Source organism: Gossypium raimondii, chromosome 13 (genome assembly GCF_025698545.1).
Source record: "Gossypium raimondii isolate GPD5lz chromosome 13, ASM2569854v1, whole genome shotgun sequence".
Classification (NCBI taxonomy): domain Eukaryota; kingdom Viridiplantae; phylum Streptophyta; class Magnoliopsida; order Malvales; family Malvaceae; genus Gossypium; species Gossypium raimondii.
In genome coordinates, this window is record NC_068577.1 from 2,627,411 (window position 1) to 2,651,322 (window position 23,912).

Consider the following 23,912-nt stretch of genomic DNA (forward strand, 5'->3'; position numbering starts at 1 on the left):
AATAGTGCTATCATCCAACTTTAATTTTTAAATTAAACAAAGGGACTAAATTTTAAAAGTTCAAAGAGTACGAGGATTGATTAGCTATTAAGCGCACTACTAACCATTTCATTTAGAGAGTGAATAATGGGCCCCCAAAGACTCGCAAATTTGAATGTACGAAAAAGCCCAAACATAAGCTCATTAGCCCACATCAATTATGGCGCGAAAATCATCGATGATTTCCCGCCTAATAAGATTCCCTTTTCACCATCAATGAGGCAGTACCGTTTGCATTTCTCACTTCGGTATCAGAGAAAAATCTTTCCGTTGCTCTTTGCCTCTGTTCTTTCTCGTAGCCATGGCTTCCGGTTCTTCTCCCTCTAATTTCAATAATGGTAATTCTCGTTCTCTCTTTGCAATTTACAGGGTTCTTTTGTTTTTAAGTTATATTTGGATCTAAGTATTTTTTTTTTTTTTGCTTTTCAGGTCCTTCCTCTCCTGATGATTCCTTCTCCAGCCCCATCGCTAACACCTCTTCCCCAGCTCATCGTCGCCGGCGTGGCCGCCGTCAAGCCTCCACTCCTTCATCCGCTGCCGGAACTCCACCTCCAAACCCTTCTCGTTTCGCCAACTCGGCATCTACCCCAACCCCAGCTCGTTCCACCAGGCGTGGTCGTCGCCCAGGCCCAGCCAAGTCCACATCTCCCGCCGTCGCTGCCACTCCTTCCTCCACCGACGATTTCTCGATGCCCTCTTCCGAGGGGGGCGAGGATATGGAGGAGGCGACCCCTACCTTCGTTTGGGGTACCAATATTAGCGTCCAAGACGTGAAAAATGCAATCCAGATGTTCATCAAGCATTTCAGGGATCCCCAAGAATTAAGCAATGATATCTACGGGGAAGGAAAGTATACGAGGTTGATACATAGAGTTCTTGAAGTAGAAGGAGAGTGGATTGACGTTGATGCTCATGATGTTTTTAATTATGACTCTGATCTGTATAACAAAATGATGAGGTATCCCCTTGAGGTTTTAGCGATTTTTGACATCGTTTTGATGGACATTGTTAGTGTGATTAATCCTTTGTTTGATAAACACGTTCAAGTTCGGATTCATAATCTGAAGAGCTCTACTTCCATGAGAAATCTCAACCCATCTGGTCAGTTTTCTTTTTCTCTTTTTCCTTAGGTTGTTCTTTTTTGTTTTTCTGTGTGTGTTGGATTGATTGGGGTTTCTTTGTTTGACTTTAGATATTGAGAAGATGGTGTCACTAAAGGGGATGGTTATTCGTTGTAGTTCGATAATTCCTGAGATTAGGGAAGCAGTGTTTAGGTGTATTGTTTGTGGGTACCATTCTGAGCCTGTTGTTGTGGATAGAGGTAAGCGTCTTTTGTTATGTTCATTTTTCAAGTTTGATTTTTGGAGTAACGTTGGTAATGGATTTGTTTGCTGTCCTTGATGGTATAAGGTCGAATTAGTGAGCCTACTTCCTGCTTGAAGCAAGAGTGTCTTGCCAAGAACTCGATGGCATTGGTTCATAATAGATGCAGGTAACTACATATTTGAATTTCAGTAGGTTTTACTGTAAGTGAACTTGCTTAGTTGTAGTAATGTTAGGACCTGCTTAAATGTTTAATTTCTTGTTTTATAGGTGTATTCAGTACAATTGAGTTCATTTTAACTTGATGCTGCTTATATAAGTTGGCTTGGTTACTTTGGCATCAAACATTTATGCTTACTTGAGTTATTATGAGACCAAAGTTAATTGGTTCTATTGCCCAAACATCAGGTTTGCTGATAAGCAGATTGTGAGGCTCCAGGAGACACCAGATGAGATTCCAGAAGGAGGGACACCACACACAGTGAGCTTGTTGATGCATGATAAGCTGGTGGATGCTGGAAAACCTGGGGACAGGGTTGAGGTTAGACACTTATCAAATCATGTTCTGTGATCACAAGTAGCCTGGCAGTTTCAGTTGTTTGCTTAATGTTATTTTCTATTTCTCTAGGTCACTGGCATTTACAGGGCTATGAGTGTCAGAGTTGGGCCTACACAAAGAACTGTGAAATCACTGTTCAAGGCATGTGTTCTCTAATGCTTTTATTAGATTTATAGAACTCTAAGCGTTTCAATAAAGTTTTGTTTTTATTTTCCTTTGCTTGCAGACATACATAGATTGCCTTCACATAAAAAAAACTGATAAGTCAAGAATGACGGCTGAGGACCCTATGGAAGTTGATAAGGGGTCACAAAGGGTTGATGATGATGTCCAGTTTGATGAAGACAAGGTCTGATTGATAGCCTATCCTTGTCTCACAAAATTCAGTTATATTGGCTACTTGTGTCATGACCTTTTTTGAACTGCAGGTGGAAGAGTTAAAAGAGTTATCCAAACAACCAGATATATATGAAAGATTAACAAGGTCATTGGCACCCAACATTTGGGAGCTGGATGATGTTAAGAAAGGTCTTCTTTGCCAGGTATTGTTTGTGGTATTAGACATTCATATTTGCTCAGATACTAATAGCTAGTTATTTGCTTTCATTGTAGCTTTTTGGCGGGAATGCTTTGAAATTGCTATCTGGTGCTAGCTTCCGTGGTGACATCAATATCCTTCTGGTTGGTGATCCTGGAACCAGCAAGTCCCAGCTTCTCCAATACATACACAAGCTTGCTCCACGTGGCATTTATACCAGTGGAAGGGGGAGCTCTGCTGTTGGATTGACTGCTTATGTTGCTAAGGACCCTGAAACCGGAGAAACTGTATGATATGCTTTACTTATTTACCTTGGTATTAGTTGGAATATTGGAAATTGATGATTGATTTTCATTTAATTTTGAATAACCTCCAGGTTTTGGAGAGTGGAGCCCTTGTTCTGAGTGACAGAGGCATCTGTTGTATTGATGAATTTGATAAAATGTCTGATAATGCAAGGAGCATGCTGCATGAGGTCGGTTATGCTTTGCCTTATTCCCTGTTACGACATGATATGTGCATTGCTCCTATGTTGAAGATGAAAAAATTGTAGATGCTTAGAGTGCTTAAAATCCCAAGTCTTGGCGGTTCTAAATATTAGGCTATCAGCAGTTTTGCATTATTAAGTTGCTATGTGCTTTCTTCTTTTGGGAGTAGTATTTCACCAGAATGAGGTGTCAAATATTTAAACTCAGGACTTAAACGCTTTCCATGTTTTAACCATTTGTTTTCTTCTTATATATGCCATGAAAGTTGACTACTGTTGATTCACTGTGCTTCAATTTTCCAGGTCATGGAACAACAGACTGTTTCAATAGCAAAAGCTGGTATAATTGCATCTCTTAATGCAAGGACTTCAGTCTTGGCCTGTGCAAATCCTAGTGGTTCGCGCTATAATCCGCGTCTGTCTGTGATTGACAACATACACCTGCCTCCAACCTTGCTGTCCAGGTAAGATAATGCCTACCAGCTACCAAGTGCTGTGCAACTTTATGGTTTAGCAGGTTTAGAGGTCTTATATACCATATTTAATTTTTATCTGGTCTAAATGTCTTTAATGCTATTGTATAAGCATTGCCTTGCCTATGTATCTTGATTTAGATGCTTAAAATGGTATATCTAGTTTCAAATGTTGTTGAATGTGCTATTTTAATAGTCTTTGTGGTACTTATTGGCACTGTCTAGAAATTGATATGATATTGCTTGAAAAGTACAGGATCATTATTATGCATTTAACAATTCCATCCTAATTGGTATTTGTTTCCCAGATTTGATTTAATCTACTTGATTCTCGACAAGGCTGACGAGCAGACAGATAGGCGTTTAGCTAAGCATATTGTTTCTTTACATTTTGAGGACACAGAGGTTTGGCGAACTCTTGCGCTCTACCATGTTTAGGATTTCTTTTTCCTGTGGTTTTTCATTTTAATCCCTTGCCTCTATTTGCAGATTGCTGAGCATGATGTCATAGATCTTGCTACATTAACAGCATATGTGAGCTATGCTCGCAAGAATATTCACCCAAAATTATCTGATGAAGCTGCTGAAGAGCTAACCCGAGGATATGTTGAAATGAGGAAAAGAGGAAATTTCCCAGGCAGCAGTAAAAAGGTAAGATGCATTTACTTTTTGTCTCCCCCATTCTTTTCTTTGTTAGTAATTTTTCTGTGTAATCATTGATTGCTAGAAAGATGCTGCCCTGAATTGATTAATTATGGATTAAGTACATGATCTAAGGCATGCCAGCTTGCTAACTTTTTTCAACCCTTTTGCTGTGTTTCGATATGTCAACAGGTCATCACAGCAACACCAAGGCAAATTGAAAGTCTGATACGCCTTAGTGAAGCCTTGGCTCGTATTCGATTCTCAGAAACAGTTAAGTCAGCTTAGATTTATCTTAACATCTAAATTGATTTCACTATGAACAGAATAATGACAACCCATTCTGATGTTTGTAGGTTGAAATGCGAGATGTAACTGAGGCATTCCGGCTTTTGGAAGTTGCTATGCAGCAATCAGCAACTGATCACTCCACAGGTAATGTTTCAGCCATGGTTCTTTATTGTGAATTCATTTTTCCCCATAAGAACAATCTAATGAATCCTTCCATTTTTTCCTTTTGTTCCTTTCTCTTTAAAGGAACTATTGATATGGATCTTATCACCACTGGAGTTTCTGCAAGTGAAAGGATGAGGAGGGAGAGTGTGTTATCAGCAACACGCAACGTAATAATGGATAAGCTACAACTTGGGGGACCATCAATGCGATTGCTAGAGGTAAGCTGGTTTAGTAGATTTAAAGCTGGAAAGCTTTCATTTAGTCCCCAAAATTAACTAATTGATCACGTTGCTTGATTAATCCTGCAGTTACTAGATGAAATGAAGAAGCAAAACTCTGGCAGTGAAATTCACCTTCATGATGTGAGAATCCAAGCCTCTTTCTTGCACACTCCATTAAAAATGAATATGATCAAACTGATGAAAAACCCTTTTTTGTCATTTGTCTTTATTTGGCCAATTCAGCTAAGAACTGCAGTTGCAACTCTAGCCAGTGAGGGATTTGTTGTTCTTCATGGTGACAGCGTGAAGAGAATGTGAAAATGAGAAAGCTACAAAAAAGACCGAAACTATCAAAGCCGAACGAAATAGCCAGCCAACGTGCTAACCACCGTGAATGCTGCCTCCGAGATACCCTCTGCGAAAGACATTTACTCTTAAGGTATCACTTAGCCTGTGGTGGACTTAAAGAAGAGAATTGAGTGTTAGGTATGTCATTTAATTAGTTGATTGTGACATGTATCATATCCTTACCGGCTGCTAGTGTAATACCAGAGCTTATTCTTTTCCATGTCTCTTCTTTTAAGATGTCTAAATTAATGTTTTTAAACGATAACAATTAAGTGGTACTAAGTGCAAAGGGTGTTTAATTTCCTTTTCATTGGGTACATCTAGAGAGGCTTTTATGAGGTGGATTAGATTGAATAGTAAAGAAAGTTTGTTCTCGAGGATACGTGATATGGTGAAAACCTAATCCAGAATTTTAGGTCCAACCTAGGCAGATGGTATATGGCTCAACTGTACTAGCTTTACAATACTTTAGATAGCTAGAAATTTACCAAATGCTTTAAGACAAAGGATCCATTTTGGGTTTTTTGAGTGGGATGATATAAGTTAATTTTATGAGTTATTTTAATTTTGAATTTTAAATTTGAATCATTTAAATAATTATTTTTAAAGCGATTAATAAGGGGTTTAGAGATTAAATTTGTATTTAAATTTAAATTAATCTTATCATATTGGATTTGGATAAAATTGAGGTTTATAAAACAATATTTTTACACAATGCAAGACTATCTTTATCCCAAAAGCTTTGTTATTGAATTTTGTTGGTCTAATTGCATCCAACTTGGCTTGAATTAACAAAATGTTGAAAATGGAGTATTTGTAATTATTTCTGCAAGTATTATCAGATCAATTTTGTGAAAAAAGATTTGGAAAAAGACTGAGAAGTTCTTTCTACGAATTGAAAATCATATTTGTAAATATTTAAATTTTAGATAATTCCCTTATAAAAAACTCATTAAATAGCATTATAATCAACCTTTTCTATTTTTTTAAGCCGATTATATTCATTCAATTGATAAGTGGGTTGATTATTGAAATTCAAAATTAAATCGGATTTAAGCTGTTTAATATATATTTTAATTATTTTAAATATATTGGGTATAAATTAAATATATATTATTTTATATAAGATATGCTATTTTAATTTATTTCAAACAAGAAAAAAAATCAATTAATCTACTTAAAATTAAATTGATTCAGATAAACCAATTAAATACAATATCAATATATATTATTTTATACAATATCAATTAAATCAATTATGTAAAAGCCAAACAAACAACTGATTTTTGAATCCCTACCATCAAATATGTTTAGGTCTAAATATTAAAAAAAAATCAATTAAGTTATTTGATTGAAAACTGCAATCAATTAAGACCTTGAGATATAATTTTCCATTAGAACCCTTAACGAGCCATTGAAATATTATAACAAGTTTAGAAATTTATAAAAAATGTAGAAAACTATAATTTATTAAAAAGGCTAAAGGGTGGTTAAAGTTCACGAGCTTTTTCAACAAAATCAATCAAGCACCTATGTACTCAATTGAGTTTTTGAACATAAAGAAATTCGATTAATAAAGTCCTTTGACAACTATTAGGGGGTTATTTTCGTCACATGGCACATCAGGATTGTGTCATGTGGCGAAATTAGACCCGTTCATGGGTCGGGTCACCTAACTCGAAGGTTTATCCGAAAATTAAAAGGTTTAAGTAAAAATATAAGCCCGGAAAATGAGTTTGGAAAAAAAATAAAACGAACCTAATTTTCTTGCCCAAACCCTTTTTTTGAGTCTAGTATTTTGTCTAAACCCTCTCAAATTTTGAGCAGACCTTCGAGTCTAGATAGATAATCCGACCATAAATAGGTTTATTCGTGACTCAGAAAATCAACTCAATTATTTTCAATTAATTTACTCGATTAATTACAGTTTTCAATTTTAAAATTAATTAAAATTTAATTATTTTTACAGGGACTTTTTAACACGATCATATATTTATTTCCATTTCAAGTTTCAACCAATAACCATCACCTGGCAGTAAAATGTTAGGATTAACTTTTTACAGAATAAAAAAACAGAAGAAAAGGAATCTTAAGACAACTAGAACGGTAAAAAAGGAAAAGGCTTACGTGGAAGATTGTGGTAGTAAGGAAGTAGAGGACGAAATCTCATTAATCTACAAACACCATCTCCCGGTTTCCTTAGTTTTTTTTTTTTTTTCTGTGACCGTATTTTTCTTTGGCTTTTACTACGCGCTGAATTATTTGAACTCCACAAACCAAATCCAAAAGCAAAAATTTCTCTCTCTCGAGAGATCCATCTCGCTCTGCTTTTTCTCGTGTGATCGGAAAAAAAAATCAACAGTCATCGAACGGAGTTGGAACTCGATGGGAGACCGTGGAGGAGGATGCTGCCCTCCGATGGATCTGTTCCGTTCGGAGGCGATGCAATTGGTCCAGCTCATTATCCCCATGGAGTCCGCTCACCTCACCGTCTCTTACCTCGGCGACCTCGGTCTCATTCAATTCAAAGATGTCTGTACACTTGTCTTTTTACTTGTCCGACACTTCTTCATGCTTTGTCTTTTGATGGATGCTCAGTTGCTATCGAAATCTGTACTCTCTTTGTTCTACTTCAGAATTGAACCGGATTATCGGTGCTTGAGTCTTTAATTTTAGTTCATGGCAGCCCTAGACTTGAACTATGTGCCGGAAATTCTTTGTAGTTGAGATCGGTTTATTGGATTTTTTTAATGATTGCTACTGCTAGGGTTTTTGTTTTATGCATCAATTTCTTTCTTTTTCTACTTTCTTTTAAATAAATTTTCATGAGAAGCTAGTTTTATTTTAACTTTTCTTTCAAGATTTGATGGATCAATTGGTGGAGATTTAGGACTAATTTTTTTTTTTTAAATTGTGATATTTTGCAGCTCAATTCGGATAAGAGTCCATTTCAGCGAACTTATGCTGCTCAGGTATTTTCTTTGCTGCTTTTCAGTAGTATGTTTGATATATTCGCAATTAACACATTCTGATGCTGATCGTTCTTTCTTTTGCTTCTACTTAAAGAGCTACACTGTCGGGAATTTTATGCTAGTAGAAATTTCACTGGCTCAAAAAAATTGGCAATAAATAATATTAGATCTCTTGAATCAATCTACTGCATCACCTAACCAAAATGTCAGTTTGATGTGTTGCATGCACTATATAGCATATGCTGGTGTTTAAGGAAGTCCTAGAAGAGTTCAACTGATGTTTTAGGATCTCAAATGATGGATGTTTATTTGAGACAGCGAACCTTATCCTACTGCCTTTCTATTGTATTGGAATTACTACAGTTATTTAAATAAACAATGTTTATCATGCTATATTTTGTTCTCATAATTCCCCCACCTCCCCATCGCATTTTTGGTCATTGCTTGTTAACATCTTTTTCTCATGAAGATTAAAAGATGCGGAGAGATGGCACGCAAGTTGCGTTTTTTCAAGGAGCAAATGCTAAAAGCGGGCTTCTCCCCTTCAGCAAAATCCTTGGGAGAAACTAACAATGGTTTTGATGACTTAGAGGTACAACATCTATTACCTAGAAATGTTTTGTTTTGTTTTGTTTTATTTTTAGGTACGGCATCTATTATGTAGAATGTTTAATTTTCTTTTTCTTTTTGTAAATTGAAATCAATTTTCTTTGTTATGTTTTAGGTGAAACTTGGAGAACTTGAGGCCGAACTGGTTGAAATGAATGCAAATGGTGACAAGTTGCAACGTGGTTATACTGAGCTGCTTGAGTATAAGCTTGTTTTGCAAAAGGTATGCTTTGTTTGCTGCTCCAATCAGATGGTTTTTGCGATGGATCACTTCCTTGTTACTGCTATTGTTTTTACATCTTGAGAAACAGTAACACGCATATGGTCATTGAAGTTGCTAATTTTTGCAGTAAGGTTATATATGTTTGGATGAGTAAAACAATTCATAGTTGAGACACTCAGCTAGTAATTGGATAGTCTATAAACAATGTTTTTCTCATATTCTCTTAGATAAAAAGTTAATTTGATTCTGTAGTTTTTATGTAATATTATGTTCTTGTTATATCTTACTGGTGTTGAATTTTAACTTACTCTTATTTGTACATTAAGTATATTTTTTCAAAATATTTTTCACGATCTCTTGTAATGCTTTATAATTATTGCATAAAATGCTAACTTGTTTTTCTATTTAGGCTGGTGAGTTTTTTACTTCTGCTCAGCGCAGTGCTACAGCTCAGCAGAGAGAAATGGAATCACAGCAAATGGGTGATGAAACCCTAGAAACTCCTTTATTGCGTGAGCAAGTATAGCACCATCTTTCTTTCAGTATCCTCTACTATCTACTTATCTATCTATAATGCCATACCTTCACTTATAAAAATCTTCCTGTTATTTGTAGGAAACCGCAACAGATTTATCAAAGCAAGTGAAATTGGGGTTTATTACTGGTCTTGTTCCTAGGGAAAAATCTATGGCATTCGAGAGGATTTTATTTCGTGCAACCAGGGGTAATGTGTTCCTCAAGCAAGTTCCTGCAGAGGAACCCATCACTGATCCTGTTTCTGGAGAGAAGGTGAAAATTGTTTTTATGGCACAAATGATATCTTTGAAGTATTTGCATAACAAAATGCTGATGGATATCACACACTGCACATGAAAGAATGTTTCTTATATTTTTATGTTACTCAGATGTGCAAAGTCTTTATCATGTTGGCGCAGACAATTAATTATTTATTTGAATACCTTAGGTTTTTTGTTGTGAAAGAGTATCGAACAAAGTTCTTGTGCAGGCAACGTGCCATTTATTTGAAGAACTTAGATTTTATGTTCTGAAGCAGTATCAAACAAAGAGTTTTTGCATTTATTCATGACCATAACCACAGACTATCTCAATGCTAAAATAACTGAACTTAGTATAGGGTGATAGTATATATATATATATTGTAATTTTTCATATCGACCCAGCTAAAATTTTAATAAAAGTTCTGATTGATCCAATTGTTGGTTTTTTTAGTTTGGATTGTTTATTGGTTTCTCTTCTTGATGTATATAAAACTTATTTAATTATTCTTGTAATTTTACTCTTGTATGTTAATGTGTCATTTGTCTTCATCTTTTAGAAGAAAAGATAAATAATATTAAACCTAGTAAGAATTAAATGAAACCCAGCTGGACTCATAAAATTCATGGATGATCACAATGCAGATATAAATTAACATCTTATGCCATTGTATTTGCTTCTAAATAAAGTAATGTGATACTATTTCCTTTATATTTTTCTGAACTAAGAACTTTTGCATTTGACATAGAAGTGTTTTCTTCAATAAACATGGATAAAAATATTGTGTAACAAAAAAGAAGTTGAAATATGACTCCATTGGAATTTTTTCTATCTACACCACTAGATGTGTTTCCATGTTCATTAACATGTGCATGTATGCAAATAGCAAAGCATCAGCTGGAAATGTTAAAGCTGATTTAATTTTCTAGTTTATGAGAACAATACAACTCTTGGTGTAGGATTTATTGTGTAATCCACTCAGTTCATGCTTACGTGTGTTGTTTAGGCGAGCTTAGCATTCTGAATTATGGACTTGTGAAGAGTATATCATTGTCTAATCTTGTACCAAGTTTTCTGTTGTATTTGATTTGAATGTTAATGTGTAGATGGAGAAAAATGTATTTGTGGTTTTCTACTCTGGAGAAAGGGCAAAAAACAAAATTCTCAAGATATGTGAAGCTTTTGGTGCTAATCGTTATCCTTTTGCTGAGGACCTAGGCAAACAAGCTCTCATGATTACCGAGGTATGGATTATTATTATTTATTTAAACTATCACTTAGTTGTATTTTCTTAATGGTTTGGCAGACTGCTGCTTGCTTGTATATTTTTTTTGTTCCTGTAGGACATCCCAGGCTGTCCAGTTCTGTATTAAGTAGAATTTCTGAATATGCCTGTATCCTAAATCTTTTCTTCCACAGACCACTCTTTCAATATTACTTCTTGACGAGGAACATCCACTCCTCCCCTCTTGTTCCAATTATTTTGATGCATCATGGGAACTTGAATCTTTTTTTCATTTCAGGTTTCTGGAAGAATTTCAGAGCTAAAAACCACCATAGATGCTGGATTGCTTCAACGGGACAATCTATTGCGGAATATTGGAGATCAGTTTGAGCAATGGAACCTTAAGGTCTGTTTGAACTTTAAATAATGTTACTTGATGGTCATCTTTTATCAGCTTTTTATAGATTATGTAACATATGCTTATATTTTCCTCTTGCACATGAGATGCATTGAGGACTGATGTTCTAAATAGTCTAGATTAAGTTCAGTGAGTAAATCATATTTTCTTTAACTCCTGAAGGTGAAAAAGGAGAAATCAATCTATCACACTCTGAACATGCTTAGCCTTGACGTAACAAAGAAATGTCTTGTGGCTGAGGGATGGAGTCCCGTTTTTGCCACAAAACAGGTATTAGTTTTCTGCCACTTGTGCTTTATATTTCAATAGATGTTTCTTTTATATATGTAGTAGATTAATTATGTATAAGTTTGCAATTTTATGGTGCAGATTCAGGAGGCACTGCAGAGGGCTGCATTTGATTCCAACTCTCAAGTTGGAGCCATTTTCCAGGTCTTGCATACAAGAGAATCACCACCTACCTACTTCCGCACAAATAAATTTACTTCTGCTTTTCAGGAAATTGTTGATGCCTATGGGTAAGTTCACAGTAAGACTGAACTTATATTGTGTTTCAGAGCAAAAAGAAAACCAGATATCCATCGTAAATGATGCCCATATGTGCTGAGTCTGTCTATGTGTCTGTTTATCCTAATAGACTTATACATACACTTTTTAGGCATTTTCTTTATATTGATTTGGCCTTTTATTATCTGCTTATATATAGGATGCATGTCCAAGCTAAATATGAGCATTGATGTCCTTTAAGCTAGGGAATTAGGAGCTTACATTTTATCTGTTGCTTTCCACTGTAATTCAATGCAATGATATTCGGAAGAGATAAGATTTAGAGTACAGCTTGTTCTTATTAAGGAGATGCTAGTAATGACTTGATTAATAAATTATTGATTGCCGATCTGCATATGTCAGAAAATAGATATTATGGCATAAGTGCTCTTCCTATTTCATTCCTGAAGAAGAGAGTGAACAGTATTCTTTTCTGTGTTATTTGACCTATACTTATACTGTTGTACATGTTATATTCTTGTTATGTATCCAGTTTTTATTTCCTAGTGGTAAATTCACCTTATAATAGGGCTCCTGCACTGGTTTCCTTTTTGGGAGTATGTGTTTTGTCTGTATGTTCTGCATTAATATCCTTGCTGATTAAATTGCAGGGTGGCAAAGTATCAAGAAGCAAATCCCGGTGTATACACTATTGTTACATTCCCTTTTCTTTTTGCTGTCATGTTTGGTGATTGGGGGCATGGAATATGCTTATTACTTGCAACATTATATTTTATTGTCCGGGAAAAGAAACTTTCTAGTCAGGTAATCTCTTGTGGTACATTAAAGAAAGAAAAAAAAAAAATTTGAGGACACTTACTCCTTCATTCTGTTTTTCCTTGAAGTTGTAGAAAGAAGAAATATGTTTTTAATTGTACCTCCGTAAGATAATGACTTGGAAAGCCCTTTGTCCCATTGAATTTGGACAAAATAGTTTCAAGTTTAATCTTCCGCTTTGAGACTTGTTTTACGTTTTGTTTGTGTAAGAGTTCTGTATATTAGCCTCCTTTTTACTTGCTATGTAACTGCTACTAATTTCTCAGTCTCATCAATGATTAAATGCTGAATCTACAAGATTTCTATACGATTTAGTTGGGCTACAAATGTCATTAACCATCTCTTAATTTCATCTTAAATTTGCTAATATGGTAAATAAACACGACATGGGATTATACTGCATGAACTTTTTTGCTTTATTTTGTTAACAACAGAGATTGGTAAGGGTCACATTGATGTGTACCGTGAACATCATCATGTCATAGAATTTGTGGTAACATGACCTTGCCTTGTCTGAGCTTTTGGTTTGAAGGGTTACTTCCAAGATAGAAGGACCTGTTAGTTTTCCTAGTTTGTGATTGTTATCTTTATTGGTCTATTGTCTCTGTGGGTGGAACCTAAGTGAATTATAATTCTTGGAATCTGCAGAAGCTTGGAGATATCACCGAAATGACTTTTGGTGGTCGTTATGTGATTATGATGATGTCACTCTTCTCTATTTATACTGGTTTGGTCTATAATGAGTTCTTCTCTGTGCCCTTTGAATTATTTGGTCGCTCAGCTTATGCTTGCCGCGATCTCTCTTGCCGGTATTTCACTTACACTTCTGATGATACCAAATGTTTTAGAAGCCTCCTATTGTGGTATAAGTCCTTTGTAACAGCTTTTTGACTGCTTTTTATCCAGAGATGCGACTACTGTTGGTTTGATTAAGGTTCGCGACACTTACCCCTTTGGAGTGGATCCTGCATGGCATGGTAGCCGTAGTGAGCTGCCATTCCTGAACTCTCTGAAGATGAAAATGTCAATCCTTCTTGGGGTGGCTCAGATGAACCTTGGAATTATTTTGAGTTACTTCAATGCAATATTCTTTCGTAATAGTCTGAACGTCTGGTAAGACTGATATGCCAATCAAGATCTTAGCTTTTCCATTTTCTAGGGGTTTTGACTTGACTGCTAACTGAAAGCTTGTCTTTGCTTATGTGTTACTCAGGTTCCAATTTATTCCCCAGATGATATTTCTGAACAGTCTGTTTGGCTATCTATCATTCCTTATCATTGTGAAATGGTCCACTGGTTCACAAGCTGATTTGTACCACATATTGATATACATGTTCCTGAGTCCTACTGATGAACTGGGTGAAAATCAGCTTTTTCCTGGCCAAAAGATAACTCAGGTTATTTCTCGTACTCTAATATATATATATATATATATATATCATTCATTGCAGGGATTTTCATCTAACTTGATATTCTTGTGCATTTCTTTCCAGCAAGTGCTGTTATTACTTGCCCTGGTGTCTGTGCCATGGATGCTATTACCGAAGCCTTTTCTTCTAAAGAGACAACACGAAAATGTATTTATGCTCAACTTTCTCGATTTCTTGTTGAACATATTTTAAGTTTTATTTTCATCCTTGTCCCATCACTTATTATATGCACCTTTTTGTCAGAGGCACCAAGGCCAATCCTACGCACCACTTGAAAGCACAGATGAAACTCTCCTTTCAGTGGCAAATCATGATTCCCATGGTCATGACCATGAGGAATTTGAGTTTAGTGAAGTCTTTGTGCATCAACTGATCCATACCATAGAGTTTGTGCTTGGTGCAGTTTCAAATACAGCTTCATACCTTCGTTTATGGGCCCTCAGGTATGTCATTAGTAACTTAATTGATGCTGAGACTTCACTTGGTTTTGCTTGAAGTAACACCATCTCTAAATTTTACTTTCTGCTTTGAGTTTCAAAAAGATCTCATCTTTTGATGAGTCTCGTTTTGTCAATTCTGATTCAAATCTGAAAATCTGACTTGATCAATTTGAACCAAACCCAACATAATCTGAGTTTACCATAGAAGTCAACAATCCAAATCCGTCAGACACGAATCCGAATTAATCCAAACCTGAAATGATGTGAACCTAAAGTTACCATAGCTTAGAATGATCCAGATTTGTAATGACCCAACCCGAAAAAACCGAGCCTCAAACATGAATTACCTGAACCCAGAACAACCTGAATTTGAAATGGCCCAAATCCAAAATGCTCTGAACTTGAAATTGACCCAAACCTGAATGACCCGGAGTCAAAATTGACCCAAACTGGAGTGACCCAGATCAAAACTTAACCCATCCTGCTCGATTGACAGGTTTAGTGTGTTCTACAATTGTTTTTATTTTTATTTTTTATTTTATCAATGTTGTCTGATTTAAGTAAAGCCTAACTGCAAACTGCACCATGTTTGTTCATTCTTTTTGCAGTCTTGCTCACTCAGAGTTGTCAGTTGTGTTCTACGAGAAGGTTCTTCTTCTTGCTTGGGGGTACGTCTTGCACATTTTCCATGCTTACGAATTCAACCCAGATACATATATAGGCACTTTGTATCTTATGATATCATATTGCTCTTATGATTCCATCCATTTCTTCTTTTACATTTTCTAAGTGTTCTCCGAGTCTATAGATCTAAAGGCATATGCATGATGATATTGCCATTTTTGCTTGCTGCAGGTATAACAATATAATCATCCTCATTGTCGGCATAATCGTCTTTATTTTCGCAACTGTCGGTGTGTTGCTAATTATGGAGACCCTCAGTGCTTTCCTACATGCTTTGCGACTTCACTGGGTTGAATTCCAGAACAAATTCTACGAGGGAGACGGTTACAAGTTCTATCCATTTTCATTCGCATTACTCGATGATGAGGATGATTGATGCGATGCACCGAATCGAATACAAAAGAATGTATGTTGAAAGGACTTGAGCGTGGATAGGTAAGAAGTTATGTTGATTTTTTCATTTAAACATGACGAAAATTGGGGATATAGATTACCCTATATAGTTGGAGTTGAGGAGGTTTTTATTAAAGCCGCCTAAGGACACGCTGCTTCTTTACCCCTCCAGTTGATAAATAGTTTGTTATTGGAAGCAATAAATGGCCTACTGCATGGGCTGGTATTTATATGTGGTATTCAGCTATGTATGAAATATACTTGATTTAATTTATTTTTCTATTTAAATTTTATGAAAATTTCTAGTTGCTCTGGTTGTATCAACTAGGTATCATGTCTTTATGGCAAATGATATTTTATGGAAAATATAGTATATGAATTTTTTAAAAATATAGATAAATTTGAAAATAAAAGCGAGGATGAATTTCAAAATTATACATAAATTTTGGTTTAATGTATAATTTTATACTCATTTTGATTTGATTTGATTTAATTCTCATAAATTAATAACACAATTATTAATGACATTATTTTATGTTTATATTGTACACAAATAATTATATTTATCTAAATCTAAAATAAATGATTGTATTTATTTCTTTAAATATGTATGATTGAATCAAAATTAAAATTTCATATATAAATGTGAACCGCAGTTAAACTTCCATATGTATAATTGCACTAAAGTTTATGTATTAACTTATATATTGAATTAAAATTCATGTATAGTTTTGAAATTTGTCCCTATTACAAAAGTTAACATGTTCAAATCTGTCAATGATGTCTTTGGTAAAGTTAACAAAGGTGTGAAGGTTTGAATCATGAGTATCTAGGTTCAAGACTCAACATGAATAACTTTATGCGTGTGATTTCAAGGTCAGTTTTAGTCTATATTGTACTGTTACTATGTGTGGATTTAAGTTCCAATAGTAAATATATTGTTTCAATTTTTAATCTGTTTGTATTGTAATTATTTGATTTTACATTTTATTCCATTTGTTAGTCCATCTATATTACAACATTACAACAGTTCAATTCTACATTTTGGGACTGTTCAGACGGATTTTTATTTGCACTTTAATTGTACTTGTAACCTATAAAAATAATTTTAGTTACAGTAGTCGAGTTTAAGTTGGGGATTGCAGTAGCCATGAGTATTAATTAACAAGAGGCAAAGGAACATCTCGAGTTCCATTTCAGGGAGACGAATGAGGGGGAATAAAAGCTAAGAATTTCATAAAAAAAGGTGTAAACCCGATTGAGAAACATAATGAACCCAAATTAATTGTAACGAGATACATATATACAAAGCAACTGTTCGTAAAAGAAGAGCTCTGCTCCCAACCCTACTCTGAGTTGGTATTAACGGCAGCAACAGTTGAAACCATGGAATCTACTCCACAAATATTACGACCCCTGCAGATCCTATAAAACCCATTCTCTCCCCAGTTTTCACCCCATGAATTCTTGATAATCCAGTACGGTTTATCCTTCATGCGAACTGGAGCATAACCAGCTGAACCATACCCCACCAACAATACTCCATGGTCAAGGCGTTTAGAGCAGATATATGGGCAAGAAACTCCTCCTATGTAGGTCTGCATGAACACCGCATTGATAGCCACTGCAATCAAAACAAAAGAAACACATCAACAATCATTAGAAACTACTCATCATTGTTTTGGGTCAATTTGGGTCTTAAACTCTTCAGATCATTTCTGGCTCAAATCATTCGGGTTTGCGGGTTGAGTTCTACTCAAATCAAGGCTACTTATTCTTGTTATTTCAAGTTCGGGTTGGATGAATATGAGTTGTTGACTTTCTACAATTAAATTGGATTGAATCGGGTTTTCGGGTTGAGACTAGAATTGATAGGTCCACTGTGATGAATGTTTATATGCATTTACCAGCAAGAGGACCATTCTTGAAAAGATTAGCAGCGATTTGATCTTCATCTAAAGAAACAACACTGAAGTTGGCCACCTTGGCAGCAACCTTGGTGTTGTCAAATTTGCAGGTCCCTCGATCAGTGCCGGTGTAAGGGTAGTCCTCCTCACGCATAAGTCCACCAGCTTTGAGGGTATACTCAAAAGCACTATTCATTAACCCCCCATTGCATCCAGAATCACATGAACCTGCTTCTTCTGGATCACACTGCAAACCAAACATCCAAGTAAACAATAGAATTTATAATTGCAGCACAATCATTTTTATACATTGTCATCTATGCAACACGTCCAACATGTATATGACGTGGACAGGGCTCTAATATGGTAAAATATGTGTCTATCGGTTCCCCTTTCTGGTTTTGCATGATTACTATTTTACTAATCTGAATTTATTAACATAATTATATATTAATCAGGCATGTATGTAAAATTTTCAAATCATTCTAATATTTCTCACATTAATCCAAAATATTTTTTATTTCCTCACATCCATTATTTACCTAAATTCAAAGTGTGTGTGTATATATTAAAAACATGGAAGAAAAAAGGGTAAAAGAAAAGGAACCTCGTGATCACAATCCACGAGCTGTTGCTCGCTGAGGCTCACAAGTTTCCCAGTTGCCAAAAAGTTAGCTCCTTCCAAGGCTCCTGTTGTACTAAAAGACCAGCATGATCCGCATGAACCCTAATCACAAAACATATAATAAATTCATATATCATTCATAAAACTAAAACTTATAATTAAAAAAAAAACAGAAGTAGAAACCTGATTTTTGACGGGTGTAACAGCTCCTTTTTCCCTCCAGTCAAAATCTTGAGGCAAATTATCGGTAGGCAAAATCGGAGCCTCAGTTGCATCTTTAGGCAATCTCAATCTCCTTAATCCCAAATATGCCTTTCTGAACTCGCCTGGAGTCAAATCGGAGAACTGAGTCACCCCGTGAGTCGCCGACGGGTCAAGATTCTGATGACGCGCCGCTCGTCTCAGGTTAACCTGAAAAATCTTGAACCTATAATCGTGCTCCTTTTGTGATCCGTACGACTTCTTGAACCGCTTCTTGAACAGCGAGAAGTGATGCTCCGCCGTCAGCAGCTGCGGCTCGGCTCCTTCGTGACCGTCCGTTACTTGTTCGATCAACGGATCAACTTCAAATCCCTCCGCCGAGAAAGTCTCCGTACAAATCACGCCAACGATGAAAAAGGAAAAAATAACAAAAATGGGAAAAACATTGCGGTATTCCATTTTTTTTTTTTGGAAAAAAAAAAGTGAAAGTTGCAGAGGAAACGGGAAACGAAGGCGCGTTATTTAAAGGCACCATTCATGGCCGGTGGGGTACTTTAAATTTTCAAAGCTAACAGTCATGAGGATATTTTGGGGATTTTGAAAGTTTTAATTATCAATTTTAATCCTTCAACTATGTTAAAATTTAATATTTAATACCTCTACTTTAAATAATTTAGTATGCAAATTGATTACTAGAATTAGCAGCCAATGTTATTAAGGCTGCGCAGAAAATTCGATAAAACTAAAAATTGTTGCTTTTGATTTCGATTTGGTTCAATTTTTATTATGTTAGGTGGGGTTTTATTGGAATTAACTGACTACTTAAATTTGAGTTTTACAATATACGATTGAAATATTTAGGTCTCTAGTTTCAACATGGACGTATAATGTATAGGTTTTAACTAGATTACTTTTAGTTTTGTTTTGATTTGTATTAATTTAATTTTATGGTATAATGACTTAATTAACCTTCTAATTTTATAAAAAAATTATTTTAGCCATTTATTTAAATTTTCATTTTTTAGCCTTTAAATTTACGTTTTTTTGTCAAATCACCCAAAAATGGATGAAAAATTAATGTCTTTCAGCTCTGCTGATGTGGCATATATGTAGATGACACGTCAACATTTAATTAATTTTTTCAAATTTTAAAAATATTTTTAAAGATAAAAAATAATTTAAAAAGTATAAAAATTGTAATTTTTTTAATATTTTAAATTTAAAAAATTAATTAATTGCTGACATGTCGCCCGGCCCATGAGCACCTCTAATGTCACGTAAACAAAGTTTATTTTTTCATCTATTTTGAGGTGATCAGACAAAAAAATAAAAGTTCAAAGGTAAAAGAGGTGAAAAATTAAATAGAGTTAAAATAACTTTTTTTAAAGTTAGAGGATCAAAAAAGTCATTATGCGTAATTCTATAATCAGTTGTTTGAATTCTATTTGTAATAATAACCCTTTCAAAAAAATATTTGTTTGTTCTCATAACGTAAGAATATTATTAAAAATTTTCAAAAACCAATTCAAATGACGGGATTAGAACAGATCCCCTTATTTTATTACTATATTTATAAATGATGAGATTCGAGTCACACAAACTCTAACACCAATAATAAATTTACATACTAGTTTAATGCTAGAGTTCGTTGATCATCATTTTAGTGACATATATCAGTATAAAAGAATGGTTAAATTAAGTCAAATTAAAGTAAAAAGGATGAAATCCTAAATTGGGGTATAGCAGAAGGACTAAAACCAGGATTAAAGCATGATAAAAAGATTGCTTAAGAGTGAGGGAAATAAAAGGCAGGGGTAGAAGACACGTGGAAGAGTGGAGTGTTAGAGGTTGAATGGCAGTTGCTTTTGGGGTTTCGGGCTGTTCTTTTAACAAGAGATTAGATTCCATGAAAATAGCGAACAAGTTGGGTTTGTTGGATTTGGATTACCTTTGACGATTGTTTTCGGTTTCATCTTCTTTGTTTGCTCGTCGAAGATGCCCTGTAATAACTCTTTATGAGAATTTATTTTATCAAACTTTCCGCCATTGATATTTTAGTAATTTTTTTCATTTCGTTAACATATAATTTTTGTAATTTTTTTTATCTTAAATACTGAGCTTCAAACCTTGAACCTTAATTTTAAATCCCGAGCTTCGAATCTTAATCTCGAATCTTGAACCTTAATGTTAAATCTCAAACCCCAAACCCCAAATCAAGTTTAAAATTCAGGTTTGAATTTGAAGTTTAGATTCAGAGATTCGAGATTCAGGGGGTCAGGGTTAAGATTTAAGGTTCTAAATTTAGATTTTAAACTTCAAAATAAAAAATTATTAAAATTATATGTCTATAACATAAACAAATTATTAAATAATTAAAAATAAACTATTAATAATGTGTTTAGAAGAGTAAATAAAATAATTTCTCCACTTTTAGTTATAAAGGTGTAATGTAACAGTTTTGTTTGCCTCAGCAATTTCGTAGATGTTGGATTTGCTTTTAGGATTACACCCAAAATTGACAATTGGGTAGACGGATTTTTGGAATTTAGTTTGATTTTTATATTTTATAAAATTAAAAAATAATTTAATTAGATAATATTACTAAAATCTTGTCTTTAAATCAAAATCGATATAACGATTTATATAGTATAAATTAATAAAATCAACGGTTCAAGATTACGTACCAACAATTTGATTAAATTTTCGGTTTTAGTCAAGTATGAACATTAAATGCCAATAAATTAAAATAGAGAGATTAATTTCTTAATTCTCATAAAAATAGAAGGACGAAATTCATAATTAAACCTAGCTTAAAATTAAATGTATTTTTCAAAATATATTTAAAAATTAATATTTTATTTTATTTATTTAATAAAGAATCCCTTTCAATGATGTAAAACGAAATCATTTTTTTCAATACCAACAACCTAGACAAGATATAAACTACAAGTCTAAATTAATGTTCTTTTCTTGTTTTTCCAAAGAAGAAACTCTTATGTTAGACTTGGAACATAAGTGAGTTGTAACTCTCTTTATAATTAAATGTGTTGGATAATAAGCTACTGGAAAATAAATAAAGAATTTAGAAATAAAAAATTTACTGCGTTGTGGTAAATCTTTTATTTTAGAAACAAATTCACTTTTATTGGTATAATTGTGTAGTGGACGTCGTCCCCTAAGTTTAACATAGTGTTTCAATATTCGTACATTTGAATAAAGAAGATGAAACTCCATTGGTGCTGCTCTTTTAAGGGAAATCACAGTAAGATCAATTCCCAAGAAAGTTTGGAGGAGTTACAGTCGGTCCCGCTTAAAACTTAAATTCCCAGATAGAATTTTTGACTTCAATTTCTCAAAAAGATCAATTCTTTTGATTGTATGATATACTTCCCTGAAAAATATTGGCGCACATATAAACGAGGTGCTCTACCAATTGAGCTGTAGCCCTTGTATTTGTGATACATATTTTATCATATTATGTAGATAATTTCTTGTCAAGATGAATATTACATGATCCAACATCATAATCATACCCATTTGGTCCGTGTGATTGGTATTGCTTAGAAGTAATATTAAATTTATAATCCATTGATGTAATAGGTCCCTTTTTTTTTTTCTCTTTATGATGCCTTATGATAATAAATGACATACTTAACTCAGCGGCTACAGTATTGCTTTCATACGGTTGAAGTCATTTGTTCAAATCCAATAGTAGGTAGAACTTATTAGATACCCTCGATCCCGGTGTCTAATAAATTTTTCTACTCACCTTCTTTTATTGATTTTCTATCTTTTTCACCCTATTCTATTTCCGTTTTCAATTTTCAAAATTCTAAAGTGATTTAAGAGAAAAAAAAAACAATAGAATTTAAGGGAAACCCTATCCCACCATTTCCGTGCTCAACAAGAAAAAATATATTTATGTTCTAGATTTTTAAAGAAATACATGTAGTACATGAACCAAATGGACAACATACACATATGATAGGTCTATAACCCAATTACTCGATGAAAACAAAAAGTAAAGCTATATAAAAATCCTTTTAATAACTTGTGCTTAACCGATGTGAGATATAGCCATTAACAACACCCCTCTCCATTACCTACAAAGTGCACTATATCATCATTATCCTCTTGTAAGTATCGAAGAATGTTGTATAGTGTTTGGTGCCACAATTTACCGTTATTTTACAGGATGCTCGACATTTCGACCCCAAGAAACAAAAACATCCGACTCAGCCTCCCCTAAGAAAAAAAAATGTGAATATAGAAGCATAATGTATTCATCCATTACACTTATGAAAATTGATGCATAAAGTCTTGTACATCTGAGTATATTAATTAAGGATTTTGAGCCTAAAAGGTAGATTATCAAATGTAGCAAAAGAATGATTCATCCTTCTTATTTATTTGATATTATTATAATATTTTGTCACGATAGATCTTAATTTTTATTTTATAAATAATTAGTTAGATATAGTCATAAATTAAAACCCATTTAAATTGTTTGTTACCTTCAGCTTTACAACAGTTGTTACATGTGTCAAGCCTTATAGGAACACACAGAAAGTATTGTATGAAATAGAGATATCACGTCATCTTATATTTTTTTAATCACTTAACGATATTTCAGTAATTTTTTTCATGTCGTTGATACATAATTTTGGTAATTTTTTAACCTGAACCTTGAAACCTAATTTCGAAATCTCGAATCCGAAACTCTAAACCTTGAACCTCGAACCCTAAACTTGGTCTCTTGATTCAGAGTTTAGAGTTTAAGGTTTTAACTTCTAGGTTTAGGATTTGGGGTTTGGGATTTTGGATTTGAGTTCATGTTTCAAGGTTTGGGTTTGGGACTCATGTTTCAAAGTTCAGGTTGAAAAAATTATCAAAATTATGTATCAATGATATAGAAAAAATTACTGAAATGTCATTAAATAATTGGAAAGGGATACAGGATGACGTTGCGACCCTGTTTCATACAATCTTTTCTTTAAGAACACAAAAACAAAGCAATTGGTAAATGAGGATCTGTGAAATTCATGATATAATATAACATATATACTTTAAAATAATTAGGATTAAGAACAAATTAAAAAAATAATAATTTAATTAGATAATATTGTTCAATCTTGTCGTCAAACCATTAAAACAGCACTACACCAGAACAGGTTTTTAGCGGCGTTTTTTTAGGCTTTTAGCGGCGCTTTTTAACGCCACTAAAGGCATTTGCGGCGCTTGAAGAAGCGCCACAAAAAATGCCGCTAACGACAACGTCGCTAACTTTTTGGCTTACTGAAAAAAACGCTAAAGAACATGTTCTTTAGCGGCGCTAAAAAATAAACGCTAAAGATCATGTTCTTTAGCGCTTAGAAAAACGCCGCTAAAGATCATATTCTTTAGCGGCGCTTAGGAAGAAAACGCCGCTAAAGATCATGTTCTTTAGCGGCGCTTGGGAAGAAAACGCCGCTAAAAGTAGTGTTCTTTAGCGGCGCTTATTTCACAAACGCCACTATTTGATATGACTTTTAGCGGCGCTTTTTTAAAAAACGCCACTAATTTTGGGATTTTTTTAAAATAAAATTTTCCGTTTTTTTCA

At 34.2% G+C, this 23,912-nt stretch overlaps 3 protein-coding genes across 3 annotated transcripts; 2 read left to right on the plus strand and 1 right to left on the minus strand.

The window, feature by feature from the left end:
* The first annotated feature begins 275 nt into the window (after positions 1 to 275).
* On the plus strand, positions 276 to 5,468 carry LOC105783654 (DNA replication licensing factor MCM4). Its single transcript, XM_012609230.2, has 18 exons — positions 276 to 377; positions 469 to 1,140; positions 1,232 to 1,360; positions 1,450 to 1,531; positions 1,771 to 1,903; positions 1,991 to 2,062; positions 2,148 to 2,270; positions 2,350 to 2,463; positions 2,534 to 2,746; positions 2,836 to 2,934; positions 3,250 to 3,410; positions 3,728 to 3,824; positions 3,909 to 4,070; positions 4,254 to 4,334; positions 4,418 to 4,496; positions 4,599 to 4,735; positions 4,826 to 4,879; positions 4,982 to 5,468. Exons 1-18 carry the CDS (start codon positions 341 to 343, stop codon positions 5,054 to 5,056), a joined length of 2,520 nt encoding a protein of 839 aa, XP_012464684.1. The 5' UTR covers positions 276 to 340; the 3' UTR covers positions 5,057 to 5,468.
* A 1,830-nt stretch (positions 5,469 to 7,298) lies between these two features.
* On the plus strand, positions 7,299 to 15,904 carry LOC105782730 (V-type proton ATPase subunit a3). Its single transcript, XM_012607669.2, has 18 exons — positions 7,299 to 7,618; positions 8,014 to 8,058; positions 8,528 to 8,650; positions 8,783 to 8,890; positions 9,300 to 9,410; positions 9,506 to 9,679; positions 10,774 to 10,911; positions 11,191 to 11,298; positions 11,473 to 11,580; positions 11,680 to 11,828; positions 12,468 to 12,621; positions 13,282 to 13,442; positions 13,540 to 13,746; positions 13,847 to 14,030; positions 14,127 to 14,210; positions 14,307 to 14,506; positions 15,112 to 15,171; positions 15,359 to 15,904. Exons 1-18 carry the CDS (start codon positions 7,472 to 7,474, stop codon positions 15,561 to 15,563), a joined length of 2,466 nt encoding a protein of 821 aa, XP_012463123.1. The 5' UTR covers positions 7,299 to 7,471; the 3' UTR covers positions 15,564 to 15,904.
* Positions 15,905 to 16,789: 885 nt separating this feature from the next.
* On the minus strand, positions 16,790 to 18,803 carry LOC105783130 (cysteine protease RD19A). Its single transcript, XM_012608364.2, has 4 exons — positions 18,296 to 18,803; positions 18,095 to 18,214; positions 17,488 to 17,734; positions 16,790 to 17,204 (listed from the first exon to the last, which is right to left on the minus strand). The coding sequence occupies exons 1-4, from the start codon at positions 18,770 to 18,772 to the stop codon at positions 16,927 to 16,929; spliced, it is 1,122 nt and encodes a 373-aa protein (XP_012463818.1). The 5' UTR covers positions 18,773 to 18,803; the 3' UTR covers positions 16,790 to 16,926.
* Between the last annotated feature and the right edge of the window lie 5,109 nt (positions 18,804 to 23,912).

Excerpts from the sequence above, each read along its gene's own strand:
- LOC105782730 (XM_012607669.2), top strand. The coding sequence starts at position 7,472 with ATGGGAGACCGTGGAGGAGGATGCTGCCCTCCGATGGATCTGTTCCGT. Across the intron at positions 9,411-9,505 it reads CTCCTTTATTGCGTGAGCAA|GAAACCGCAACAGATTTATC; the intron begins GTATAGCACCAT and ends TGTTATTTGTAG. Across the intron at positions 9,680-10,773 it reads ATCCTGTTTCTGGAGAGAAG|ATGGAGAAAAATGTATTTGT; the intron begins GTGAAAATTGTT and ends GTTAATGTGTAG.
- LOC105783654 (XM_012609230.2), top strand. The coding sequence starts at position 341 with ATGGCTTCCGGTTCTTCTCCCTCTAATTTCAATAATG. Across the intron at positions 4,071-4,253 it reads TCCCAGGCAGCAGTAAAAAG|GTCATCACAGCAACACCAAG; the intron begins GTAAGATGCATT and ends ATATGTCAACAG. Across the intron at positions 4,880-4,981 it reads GTGAAATTCACCTTCATGAT|CTAAGAACTGCAGTTGCAAC; the intron begins GTGAGAATCCAA and ends TGGCCAATTCAG.
- LOC105783130 (XM_012608364.2), bottom strand. The coding sequence starts at position 18,772 with ATGGAATACCGCAATGTTTTTCCCATTTTTGTTATTTTTTCCTTTTTC. Across the intron at positions 17,735-18,094 it reads TCGTGGATTGTGATCACGAG|TGTGATCCAGAAGAAGCAGG; the intron begins GTTCCTTTTCTT and ends TTTGGTTTGCAG. Across the intron at positions 17,205-17,487 it reads CAAGAATGGTCCTCTTGCTG|TGGCTATCAATGCGGTGTTC; the intron begins GTAAATGCATAT and ends TTTTGATTGCAG.